The sequence below is a fragment of the Brassica napus genome, chromosome C3 (assembly GCF_020379485.1).
Source record: "Brassica napus cultivar Da-Ae chromosome C3, Da-Ae, whole genome shotgun sequence".
Classification (NCBI taxonomy): domain Eukaryota; kingdom Viridiplantae; phylum Streptophyta; class Magnoliopsida; order Brassicales; family Brassicaceae; genus Brassica; species Brassica napus.
The window spans coordinates 56,716,323-56,730,376 of record NC_063446.1 but is presented as its reverse complement, the minus strand read 5'-3'; the positions used below and the strand labels follow the sequence as shown (position 1 = coordinate 56,730,376).

General features: G+C 38.8%; 1 protein-coding gene across 1 annotated transcript; it reads left to right on the top strand.

Moving 5' to 3' along the window:
• The first annotated feature begins 1,650 nt into the window (after nt 1-1,650).
• On the top strand, nt 1,651-13,338 carry LOC125583188. Its single transcript, XM_048749806.1, has 5 exons — nt 1,651-2,152; nt 2,222-2,761; nt 2,933-3,742; nt 3,822-3,978; nt 13,086-13,338. Exons 1-5 carry the CDS (start codon nt 1,651-1,653, stop codon nt 13,336-13,338), a joined length of 2,262 nt encoding a protein of 753 aa, XP_048605763.1.
• Nucleotides 13,339-14,054: the final 716 nt, after the last annotated feature.

The following is a 14,054-nucleotide window of genomic DNA, read 5'->3' as shown; positions in this document are numbered from 1 at the left end:
TCAGCCAGGCTGAGAAGGTTTACCAGTCATAGACCCCGACCGACCGGACGGAACTTTGTGGTATGTTACATTAATTATTATTTTTTAATTCTTTTAAATTTTTTTATAACATTAATAAATAATTTATAATTTAAATTTGTTTTTTTCAGGTTTAGGGTTGACGGATGTCTTGCATCGGACGTAACCGACACGATCAAAGGTTACTTCTCCATGGCACATCCGAACTGGAAAAAGACGCTGATCAACGTCAGAAAGACGTGGTTCAAAACTTAAGCTGTAAGTTACTATTGATTAATTATATACTTTAATTTTTTCATGATTTATATATTTTTTTAAAAACTAATTATTAATTTAATTTTTTTTTTCAGCAAAAATATCATTGGTCCATGGGGGTCAATGAGAGGGTGAAGAAAGCGTTTTACGCGAAGGCGAAAGTTCGCTTGTTGGATACGGTCTCCAACTGGAAGGGTGACTGGATCGTGAAGGGATATGAGCGTGGCAAACCCGCTAAGCTCACCACGGATGTGTGGGATGGTCTCATCCGTTATTGGCGAGATCCTGACGCCATTAGAATCGCCCAGTCTTGCTCTGCCTCCCGTAACACGGGCCGATGCTTCACTCTACGGGCCATAAACCCCACCCCGGTGTCTGTTTGGAAATGGTAATTAAATATTTTATTTAATTATTTCTTTTATATATATATATATATATATATATATATATATATATATATATATATACATTCTAGCTTTCTTAAATGTTTTTTTTTGGCCAAAGAGACGGACAACTCCCGTCTCTTTTGCAACTTTACGAGAGGACCCACCAGAACAAGGTGGGCCACTTTCTAGATGGCAAGTCCGAGCAAATCTTCAACGACTTGGTTGCTCGGGTTGACGACCGCCAGACCCAGCTGACCCAGTAGTCCACCGACGGATTACCCGTCAACTTATCCACACTTGAAGTGGTTAGGATTTACGATGAGGTAAATTTTTTAAAATTTTAATTTTTTTTTATTATTCATTTAATTTAACTTTAAATTTTTACTAACAATATTTATTTTTTGTTTTTAAGGTTGTCCCTAAGAAAATGGGACGTACGTTGGGGATTGGTTCCGTCAACAATGTTCCGAGAGCGACATTGTCTTATGGTCAGAGACGGGATGACGAAGTCACTGAGCTGCATAACGAGTTGGCCTCGACAAAAGCTCGCACTACAAGAAAACGTGTGAGTAACGACTACGATTTACGACTACAAATGTGTAGTCGTAAATTACCTTCGACTTTACGACTAAGTTACGACTACCTGAATGTTCATTGTAACTTAGACATAATTTTTCTACTAATAGTTTTCGTCGCAAATTGGTCGTAAATTAACATCTCGTTTACGACTACACTTTCATGTAGTCGTAAAGTAGTCGTAACTATACGACTAAGAAACATCGATGCTGTACCATCTGATTAACGATCAATTTACGAGGAATGCAGTTGCACATTGGTGGTTATGTTATTATCAAACGTAAATTCGTTGTAAACCCAAAATCGAAATTTCCCTATAAATATGATCTTCTCCCTCATTCTTAAGGTGCACAAAAAAAAACGAGAAAGACTAAAAAAAAAAATTTCTAGAAATATCTATGAGCTTCGGAGTTGGATGTATGTGCATAAAGATTCAAGCAGAAGAGTAACAGAAAAATTTCTCAACGGAGCAGAGATGTTCATGTACCACGCCGGACATACGTCTCTCACACTAGAAACGGGTAAAATGTTTTGTCCCTGCCGTAAATGCAACAATACCAAGTTTGCTGCTAGTGAAACGGTTTGGAAACATATAGTAAATAGAGGATTTACTCCACATTACTATATCTGGTTTAACCACGAAGAAGCTGATACTAGGAATGAAGCTAGTAGTAGTAATCAGGTTGAAAATGTTCGTAACAGAGAGGAACCACATTTACCTTCTGAAAGTTTTAACCCTCAAGAGGAACATATGGTAGATCATGATAGGATGCATGATATGGTTACAGATGCATTTCGTGAAACAAGATCAGTAATAGAGGATGTAGAAAATGTAGAGGGGCCTAATTTGGATGCAAAAAGATTTTATGAGATGCTAGCAGCAGCTAATAACCCAATTTATGAAGGTTGTAGAGAAGGTCTTTCTAAATTATCATTGGCAGCTAGGATGATGATGAATATCAAAATTGATCATAACTTACCTGAAGTTTGTATGGATGCATGGGCTGAGTTGTTTAAAGAGTATTTTCCTGAAGATAATCAGTGTGCTGAATCTTATTATGAGATTCAGAAACTGGTTCACAGCCTTGGTTTACCTTCGGAGATGATTGATGTGTGTATAGACAACTGTATGATATACTGGGGAGAAAATGCAGAATTGTTAGAGTGTAAATTTTGCAAGAAGCCACGATATAAACCGCAAGGACGTGGGCGGAATAGGGTGCCGTACCAGCGGATGTGGTACTTACCTATCAAGGATAGACTGAAGAGATTATATCAATCTGAAAAGACGGCAGCAGCGATGAGATGGCATGCAGAACATACTCAGAAGGAAGGCGAGATCAATCATCCCTCTGATGCAAAAGCGTGGAAACACTTGAATTCGGTGTACCCTGATTTTGCAAGCAACCCCCGCAACGTTTATCTTGGGCTCTGCACAGATGGCTTTAGTCCATTTGGAATGTCTGGAAGACAATATTCGCTTTGGCCAGTTTTCTTAACGCCATACAACCTTCCACTAGAGATGTGTATGGGAAAGGAATTGCTTTTTTTGAGTATATTGATACCTGGGCCAAAGCATCCGAAGAGGTCCCTTCATGTTTTTCTACAGCCTTTGATAGAAGAATTGAAGGAATTATGGTCAATAGGCGTGTAGACATATGATTGTTCAACGAGAACAAACTTTACAATGTGAGCAGTTCTTTTGTGGACCATTAGTGACTTTCCTGCATACGGGATGTTGTCAGGTTGGACGACGCATGGAAGGCTATCTTGTCCTTATTGTATGGGAAGCACAGACGCATTTCAGCTGAAAAATAGTAGGAAGACGTCCTGGTTTGATTGTCATCGGAGATTTCTTCCCATTAATCATCTGTACCGAAGGAACAAGAAATTGTTTCAGTCAAAAAGGGTTGTACGAGACACCGCTCCGCCATATTTATCTGGAGAGGAAATCGAGAAGGATATTGATTACTATGGTGCACAAGACACAGTCAAGAAAGGGGGTAATTGGCATATTACTGCAAATATATATGCTGGTTACGGGACACAGCATAATTGGCAGAAGAAGAGTATATTTTGGGAACTTCCATATTGGAAAAATCTACTTCTACGCCACAATCTTGATGTGATGCATATAGAGAAGAACTTTTTTGACAACATCATCAATACATTGTTGAACGTCCCCGGGAAGACAAAAGATAACAAGAACTCAAGGTTGGATTTGCTTGCATTATGTTATAGGATTGAGCTGCATATTAGAAACGATGGGAAAATTTCGGTTCTCATTTTTAGATTGTCAGCAGAAACAAAAGCAGCGTTGTTCAAGTGGGTGGCATCAGATGTGAAGTTTTCTGATGGATATGTTTCAAATCTATCAAGATGTGTTGATCAGCAAGGACATAAGTTTTCAGGGATGAAGAGCCATGACTGTCATGTGTTTATGCAACGACTTCTACCATTTGCATTTGCGGAGTTGCTTCCAAAAAATGTTCACGAGGCACTTGCAGGTAACAAATAAAGCTATTATTACTTCTTCTTGGAAAAAAACTTATGAAAAGTATCTTACGTTGGCTTGTACATTTGCAGGCATCGGAAATTTTTTCAGAGATCTTAGAGCACGCACCTTAAATGTAGATGTCATCAGACAACTTGATGAGAATATCCCGATCTTGATGTGCAACTTGGAGAAGATTTTTCCTCTGTCATTTTTCGACGTCATGGAACATCTAGTTGTCCACCTTCCGTACGAGGCATTGCTTCGTGGACCTATTCATAACGGATGGATGTATCCTTACGAGCGAGGCATGAAATATTTGAAAGGGAAAGCCAAAAATCTGGCTAGGGTGGAAGGTTCAATAGTTGCTGGGAGTTTGAATGAGGAAACATCTCACTTCACGTCGTACTACTTTGGGTCCCAAGTCCGAACACAGAAAACGACTACGAGCAGATATGATGATGGTTGTGTTATGCCGACATAAATTGCTGAAGATGTTCCAGACATATTCTGTCAGATTGGACGTCTAGGTGGGAAATTGAAAAAAGTTTGGTGGTCGAGTGAATATGATGCTCACAGTGCCCACACATATATACTTCTTAACTGCGAGGAGATTGAGGCATTTGAAAGGTAATTAAAATTAATTTGGCCGTTACATATTTTTACCACACACATATATATATATATATATATATATATATATATATATATATATATATATATATATATATATATATATCACTACAAGAAAACACATGCTTAACGAGGAAATTTAACGAGGAAAAACAATCCTCGTAAATTTACGTCGATTTTACGAGGAACTTACGTGGAAAATTAAAGTCATCGTTATTTCCTCGTAACGTAACGACAAAAGTGTTTCGTCGTAAAGTGGATGTAATTTGACGAGTATTTTACGAGGGAAAACTATTTCCTCGTAAATACGAGGTAAACTTTGCGTGTTATTTACGAGGAAATAGTTTACGTGTATTTAGCGAGGAAATTTTGAATCCACCAACTTTGTAGGTGTTACACGTTTTTTTTTGCCACCTAATTAATTTTCGTCGTAATTCATAGGAAAATTACAACTACCAGATTCGAAATTTCCTATAAATATGGATGTTTGAACATCATTTTAAACACACCAACAACAAAAAACGTGAAGAAAAAAAAATGGCTGGCTCCGGGACTATTTACGAGTTGCGGAAGTGGATGTATATGCATAGAGATGCTAACGGGAGAGTGACGAAAGAATACCTTGCGGGTCTGGAGACATTTATGCATCAAGCAGATTCAACACCGCTCGCCCAAGAAAGTGGTAAGATGTTCTGTCCTTGTCGGAAATGCAACAATTCGAAACTGGCAAACCGTGAAAATGTTTGGAAGCATTTAATAAATAGAGGTTTCACGCCAAATTACTATATCTGGTTTCAACATGGAGAAGGTTTTAATTATGATCAGAATGAAGCTAGTAGTAGTAATAGCAATTTTCAGGAAAAAGAACCGGTTGATCATCATTTGCATAATGAACATAGTTACCATCAGGAGGAGATGGTAGATTATGATAGGGTTCATGATATGGTAGCTGATGCATTCGTAGCTCATGATGAAGATGAAAAACCTAATATAGATGCAAAAAAGTTTTACGAAATGTTAAACGCGGCGAATCAACCACTTTACAGTGGTTGTAGAGAAGGTCTCTCTAAATTGTCGTTAGCTGCTAGAATGATGAATATTAAAACTGATCACAATCTACCTGAAAGTTGCATGAACGAATGGGCGGACTTGTTTAAAGAGTATTTGCCGGAAGACAATGTGTCTGCTGATTCTTATTATGAGATTCAGAAACTGGTTTATAGTCTTGGGTTGCCTTCGGAGATGATAGATGTTTGCATCGACAACTGCATGATCTATTGGGGAGATGATGAGAAGCTAGAAGAATGTCGATTCTGCAAGAAGCCACGATTCAAGCCGCAAGGACGGGGACGTAATAGGGTACCGTACCAAAGGATGTGGTACCTACCAATTACAGACAGATTGAAAAGATTGTATCAATCAGAGCAGACTGCTGGAAAGATGAGATGGCATGCCGAGCATACTCAGACGGATGGTGAGATGACTCATCCATCAGATGCAAGAGCCTGGAAACATTTCAACAAAGTACATCCGGATTTCGCTAGCAATATCCGGAATGTGTATCTCGGACTATGCACAGATGGATTTAGTCCGTTCGGAATGTCAGGGAGACAATATTCATTGTGGCCAGTCTTTCTTACACCATACAACCTGCCACCGGAGATGTGCATGCAACGGGAGTTGCTATTCTTGACCATATTAATACCTGGTCCGAACCATCCAAAAAGGTCCCTGGATGTTTTCCTACAACCACTGATAAAAGAGTTGAAGGATTTGTGGTCAACAGGGGTGAGGACGTATGACTGTTCAACGAAGACGAATTTTACGATGCGAGCGATGCTTTTGTGGACCATAAGTGATTTTTCTGCCTATGGGATGTTGTCTGGATGGACTACACATGGGAGATTAGCTTGTCCATATTGTAATGGAACGACAGATGCGTTTCAACTGAAGAATGGTAGGAAGACAAGTTGGTTTGATTGTCACCGTCGATTTCTTCCCATTGGCCATCCTTACCGAAGAAACAAGAATTTGTTTAGGCACAAAAGGGTTGTGAGAGACACTCCTCCTCCATATCTAACTGGAGAACAAATTGAAGCGCAAATCGACTACTACGGAGCTAACGAAACAGTTCGTTGGGGTGGTAATTGGCATGTCCCTCGTAATATGCCTGATTCTTACGGTGTTCATCACAACTGGCACAAGAAGAGTATATTTTGGGAGTTGCCATATTGGAAGGATCTTCTTCTGCGCCACAACCTCGATGTGATGCATATAGAGAAGAATTTCTTTGAGAACATCATGAATACAATATTGAATGTCCCAGGGAAGACAAAAGACAACATAAAATCGAGGTTGGACTTGCCGGATATTTGCTCAAGAAGCGAGTTACATATTAAAAGCAATGGACAAGTTCCCGTTCCGATATTCAGATTATCTTCAGAAAAAAAGTCGGTGTTGTTCAACTGGGTGGCATCAGAAGTGAAGTTCCCTGATGGGTATGTTTCGAATCTCTCTAGATGTGTTGAAAAGGGTCAAAAGTTCTCCGGGATGAAGAGTCATGATTGTCATGTCTTTATGCAACGACTACTGCCCTTTGCATTTGCGGAGCTACTTCCAACAAACGTACATGAAGCACTTGCAGGTACGTAGTGTATTATATCACAATAATTTACAAAATAATATATGACTAACAATGTGTTTAATTTTTTTTGGAATATAAAAGGCATTGGAGCATTTTTCAGGGATCTGAGCACACGCACTCTTAAAGAAGAAGTTGTGGAACAGCTTCAGGAGAACATTCCCATCTTATTGTGCAACTTGGAGAAGATATTTCCTCCCGGATTTTTTGACGTCATGGAGCATCTAGCTGTCCACCTCCCATATGAGGCATTGCTTCGTGGACCTGTACATTACGGATGGATGTATCAGTATGAGCGAGCCATGAAATATTTGAAGGGAAAAGCAAAGAACCTCGCCAAAGTTGAAGGTTCTATAATTGCTGGAAGTTTGACGGAAGAAGTTTCTCACTTCACATCGTACTACTTTGCGTCAAAAGTACGTACCCGGAGAAGAGCTCCAAGAAGATATGATGATGGTGGTGTTGCGCCAACATATGCAGTTGCTGGTGTTCCAGACATCTTTAGCCAGATTGGGCGACTCGGTGGGAAGTCTAAAGAGGTTTGGTGGTCGAGTGAACAAGACGCTCATAGTGCACACACCTATATTCTACTCAATTGCGAAGATCCATTGATGCATTATTTTGAAAGGTAACATATATTGACACTTCGAAACACATATAAGTATAATTAATTGTATAATTGCGAGAGATTCATTCCTATAAAATGTGATTTTACAGCCTATTTGTTTCTCAAGTAGACAAAAGGAAAGATCAACACTTCATTATGTGGTTGCGGAATCAAGTATTAACTCAAACTCTTTTCTCATACATGATCTGTATTTCATTAACATTCTCTTTATTTTTGCAGGTTGATTATGACGACGACGATGCAGATTATCCTAAGTGGTTACACGAAGTAATTCAATCTCCACTTGTAAAGTTCACCACATCACAAATGTATTTCACACGAGACTATACTTTTCATACATATGAGTATGGTAGACAGCGGGCGACCAGTAACTATGGAATATGTGTGAAAGGGAAAACAGATTTCTACGGGATCTTGACGGAGATTATTGAAGTCGAATTTCCAGGGATACTGAAGCTGAAATGCGTCCTCTTCAAATGTGAATGGTTCGACCCCGCCGTCAACAGAGGTGTTCGGTCTAACAAATTCGGTGTAGTTGATGTTCGGTACAACAAATTCGAGCCTTTCATCTTAGCTTCACAAGCAGACCAAGTTAGCTTCCTTCCATGCCCTCGGATGAGAGATTCAGGTATAAATTGGTTAGCAGTGACCAAAGTTACACCTCGAGGACGAATCATCAGTGGAGAAGAACCACCATTACAAGAAGAACAGATAAATGAAGTCGAGGAACCTGAACAAGAAATTGATGACATGCTTCTCATTGATCCGCATAATCACGAGTACGAAGATCTAACCGATGATGCCACAGACGAAGCTGTTGAAGACGAGTTTAATGAAAATGATGATGTTTCTAGTGATGACGAGAATGTCGATGTATCCAATTGATGTATTTGTTTTATGAATAAGATGAGGGAGTTTGTTTTATGAATAAGATAATGTGGGGTTTGTTTTATGAATAAGGTAATGTGGGAGTTTGTTTTATGAATAAGCAAATGTGGGAATTGTGGTTTGGAATGGAAATAAAGATGGGGTTTGGAATATATGAAGTAGAAAATAAGGAATATGGGGTATGGGGTTTGGGGTTTCGGATTCTAATGATTTAAACATAACGCGCTCGTTAATTCCACGTAAGCACAAATCTTCGTTAAGGACTCGTAAGCCAACGAGGAAATAACAACGAAATATTAAAATAAAGAACGCGGGGCTCGTTAATTCCACGTAAGCAAAAATCGTCGTAAAGACCACGTATACGAAATCGTCGTAAATTCCACGTAAGCAGAAATCGTCGTAAATACCTCGTAAGCCAACGAGGAAATAACGACGAAATTTAAAAATAAAGATGGAGTTTGGAATATATGAAAATAAGGAATATGGAGTGTGGGGTTTGGGGTTTGGGGTTTTGGGGTTTCAGGTTTGAGGTTTGGGGTTTGGAATATAGGGTTTGGGGTTTGGGGTTTCAGGTTTGGGGTTTGGGGTTTGGGTTTTGGGGTTTAGAGGTTTCGGGGTTTGAGGTTTGGGGTTTGGGGTTTCAGGTTTGGGGTTTGGGGTTTCAGGTTTGGGGTTTGGGGTTTAGAGGTTTCGGATTATAGGAATTTAAACATAATACTCGTTAATTCCACGTAAGCAGAAATCGTCGTAAACACCATGTAAAAGGATTTAAACAAAACACTCGTTAATTCCACGTAAGCCCAAATCGTCGTAAAGACCACGTTGGATGAAATCATCGTAAATACTACGTTGGATGAAATCGTCGTAAATACCTCGTAGTGTAAAAACTAGAAAAAAAAAGGAAAAGGAGAAAAATACCAGATTAACATGTGGCAAGACTTCCAGCAATTATAATACGTAAGTCTCGCCCACATGAATTCTAATATCTTCTCCTTTTCCTATTTTTTCAAATATTTATAATTTGAATATGATTTTGCTGAGGAATGTGATTTGAGATAGGGTGTGATTTGGGAGCTTGTGTGTGGTTTGAGAATGAGAGTTGTGGGTATATTTATAGGAAAGCAAGACTCGTTAATTCCACGTAAGCAAAATCGTCGTTAATACCTCGTATATAAAAACACGGGCCTTTGTGATTCCTCGCAACTTCCTCGTAATGAAAAACACGGGCCTTTGTAACTGCTCGCTATTTCGTCGTAACCTTACGACGAATTTGCGACGATATGTAATCTTATATATACCTCCGAGCGCTCACTCTTTCTTTCCTCTCTACTTCCTCTCCACTTCCTCTCCATTTCGTAGCAATAGTAAGCCTCTCTAATTCCTCTCTAATTTGGTTAGTTTAGGATAGATTAGGTGGTTAGTGTAGGGAATTTAGATAGGTTTACGGATTTTATGTTATTTAGTGTTCATTAGGTGGATAATGTCGGGAAATATACTGTTGATGTTAATTTTAAAAATTTAATTTTTTTTCAGGTTCGAAAAGGAAGACTTACTGCCCATTACAGAGAGATCTTCGGTGAGCCGGGTAGTCGTTTAGACCCGGCCTCTTCTTCAGCCCCCGGTTCTTCGGGTCAGGAGACTGTCCCCGAGACTCAGTACACTCAGAGAGTCTCTGGGTTTACTTCTTCTAGTGCACCATCGGCTCCTCATATGCCTTCCCCGATGGCTCATCCGACGATGCCTCCTCCTGTGCCTCCTCCGATGGCACCTCCAATGGCCGCCGATATTCATCCCGATTTGATGGTGCCTCCGAGTGCTCCTTACTCGCAGTACACTGTAGAGGACATTCTCCGTCTGCCAGGCAGAGAAGGTTTACCAGTCATCGACCCCGACCAACCGGACGGAACTTTGTGGTATGTTGCATTAATTTTTTTTTAATTCGTTTAAAATTCTTTTATAACATTAAAAAATAATTTATATTTTAAATTTGTATTTTCCAGGTGGGGGGTTGACGGATGTCTTGCATCGGACGTAACCGATACGATCAAATGTTACTTCTCCATGGCACATCCGAACTGGAGTAAGACGCCTCACTACGTCAGAAAGACGTGGTTCAAAATTTACGTTGTCAGTTTCTATTAATTAATTATATATACTTTAATTTTTTCATGATTTATATATATACTTTCTAAAAAACTAATTGTTAATTTTTTTTTCCAACAGCAAAAATATAATTGGGCCTTGGGGATCATTGAGAGGGTGAGGAAGAAGTTTAACGCGAAGGCGAAAGTTCGCTTGTTGGACACGGTGTCCAACTGGAAGGGTGACTGGATCGTGAAGGGGTATGAGCGTGGCAAACCCGCTGAGCTCACCACGGATGTGTGGGATGGCCTCATCTGTTATTGGCGCCTTCCTGATTCCATTAGAATCTCCCAGGCTTGGTCTAACTCCCGTAACACGGTCGATGAGCACGGTAACGGGCCGATGCTTCACACTACGGGCCAAAAACTCCACGCCGGTGTCCGTTTGGAAATGGTAATTAAATATTTTATGAAATAAATTTTTTAATATATATATTTTATTCTAACTTTCTTAAATGTTTTTTAGGCCAAAGAGACGGGACATCTCCCGTCTCTTATGGAACTTTACGAGAGGACCCACAAGAACAAGGCGGGCGTATTTGTAGATGGCAAGTCCGAGCAAATCTACAACGATATGGTTGCTCGGGTTGAAAACCGCCAGACTCAGCTGACCCAGCAATCTACCGACGGATTACCCGTCACCTTATCCACACTTGAAGTGGATAAGATTTACGAGGAGGTAAATTTTCAAAAATTTTAATTTTTTATTATTCATTTAATATAACTTTAAATTTTTACTAACAATATTTATTTTTTGTTTTTAAGGTTGTCCCTAAAAAAAGGGACGGACGTTGGGGATTGGTTCCGTCAACGATGTTCCGAGAGCGACATCGTCTTATGGTCAGCGACGGGATGATGAAGTCACTGAGCTGCGTAGAGAGTCCGCTCAGCTGCGTAACGAGTTGGCCACGACAAAATCTCGTATGGGTGGAGTCGAGGGCTTCTTGGACGTTATAGCGGCCACAAATCCGGAATGGGAGTCCATGTTGAGGAACATGCGACAACAACATCCCATTCGAGGCGAGTCATCCGACGTACATAACGAGGAGGATGTTACGAGGAGGAGTGATGAATTCTACCAGGCGATGAACGACCCTTAGTTTTTTTTTCCGGTTGTTGTATTATAAATTCAAAAATTATTTGTATATAAAATATTTTCATATTGATTTATTTTTATTTTAAATTTTAATTTTATTAATAAATTAAATAATTTTAATTATTTTTTAATTAGATTTTTAAATTCTGTAAAATAATAAAAACGAAGTAAATTCGTAGCTAATGTACGACCTATTTACGTGGAAACCTTACGAGGAAATGACGAGAAATAATAAACGAGTATTTTACGAGAAAACATTTACGAGGAAATAACGAGGAAAGATAAACGAGTATTTTACGAGGAAATCCTTTCGTGGTCGTTACATGTATTTTGCGAGGAAACACTTTCAAGGTATTTACGTGTAGTTTACGAGGAACTCGTTTCGAAGTATTTACGAGGAAATATAGCAACCTCCTTACGTGGAATATTGACGTGGTCTTTACGATGAAATGATCTATTTCGTCTTTACGACGAAATATATTCCTCGCTAAGTTACGACGAATTAGCGAGGAAATATGTTTTACGACAGATGAGTAACGAGCAAACGTGGTTCCTCGCTAATTCGTCGTAAAGCCTCTTTTACGACGAACTCACGAGGAAAACCGCCCTCGTTAAGATTATGTTTTCTTGTAGTGCATATATATATATATATATATATATATATATATATATATATATATATATATATATAGTACTCTTTAATGATATATATATATATATATTGGCATAAAACAGCGATTTCGTTGCCCAAGTCGAAGAAAATATATCAGGGATATCAACCAATGATCTCAACAAAAGGAAAGACCAACATTTTGTGAAGTGGTTGAAAACGCAGGTATACACATCACAATATAATATTTAAGGTTGATTATGAAGTTATATATTTATATATATATATATATATATATATATGTTGATCCAGGTTGATTATGATGATCCATTCTATCCTGAGTGGTTTCACAAAATGTTACAAGGTCCGGTCGCTAAGGTCACCACAGCATCAATGTATTTCACACGAGGCTACACTTTTCACACTTACGGATATGGAAGTCGGCGAGCAACAATGAACTATGGAGTATGTGTGAAAGGTGAAACTGATTTCTATGGAATTTTACAAGAGATCATCGAAGTAGAGTTCCCCGGCCTGGTGAAGCTGAAATGCGTTCTCTTCAAATGTGACTGGTTTGACCCCACCGTCAATAGAGGTGTTCGGTATAGCAATTTTGGAGTTGTTGATATAAATGCTACACGGAGGTACAACAAATTTGAACCCTACATATTGGCATCTCAAGCAGACCAAGTTTGTTTTATTCCATATCTGAGGATTAGACAATCTGGAATATCTTGGTTAGCCGCTATAAAAGTTACACCTTGGGGTCGAGTCTTGATTGATGAACAACCACCTTTACAAGAAGATACCGTAAATGAAGTAGAAGTACCAGAGCAAGCTACAAATGATATCTTACTTGTTGATCCATACAACCAGGGATATGAAGAAATTCCAGACGATGCAACAGACGAAGCCCACGAAGATGAATTTGAAGAAAACGATGAAGTGGATGATGTTTCTGATGATGAGTGATCGAGTTTCTATTGTATTATTAAACACTTTGTATCACATATAATATTTATATAACTTATCCGATCATGTTTGTTCAATTAGGATGTTTGAGGTTTGGGGTTAGGGGTTTGGGGTTTGGAAGTGTATAACTTATGATGTTTGTGATTTGGGGTTTGGGGTTTCGGTTTTAGGGTTAAAACAAAAATCAAAGTTAATTAGTCGTAAGTTACGACTCTCTTACGACTAGTCTAAAAGATAACGAAGCTAAGTAGTCGTAAATTACGACTCTCTTACGACTAATCTAAAAGATAACGAAGCTAAGTAGTCGTAACTTACTACTCTTTTACGACTAGTCTAAAATATAACAAAGCTAAGTAGTCGTAAATTACTACTCTCTTACGACTAGCCTAAAAGATAACGAAGCTAATTAGTCGTTACCTACTTCTAATTTTCGACTAAATGAAAACCAGACGACGCTTATTAGTCGTAACGCCTCCGGCAGTTTCCTATAAAAGCTCACCACATTGCTCCCCAAATCAAACACAATTCCAAACCAATTTCTTCATCAAATCATAAAGATTTGAATAAAAAAAAGAAGGAGAAGAAAGATCCTAGAAAACATGTAGTTGGAGACAAGGCAAAACTTACGTATGTTTTACGAGGGTTTCGCTTTGTCTCTTTCCACCTGTATTTCTAGTATCTTTCTTCTCTTTTTTTTTTTATTCAAATTTTCGATT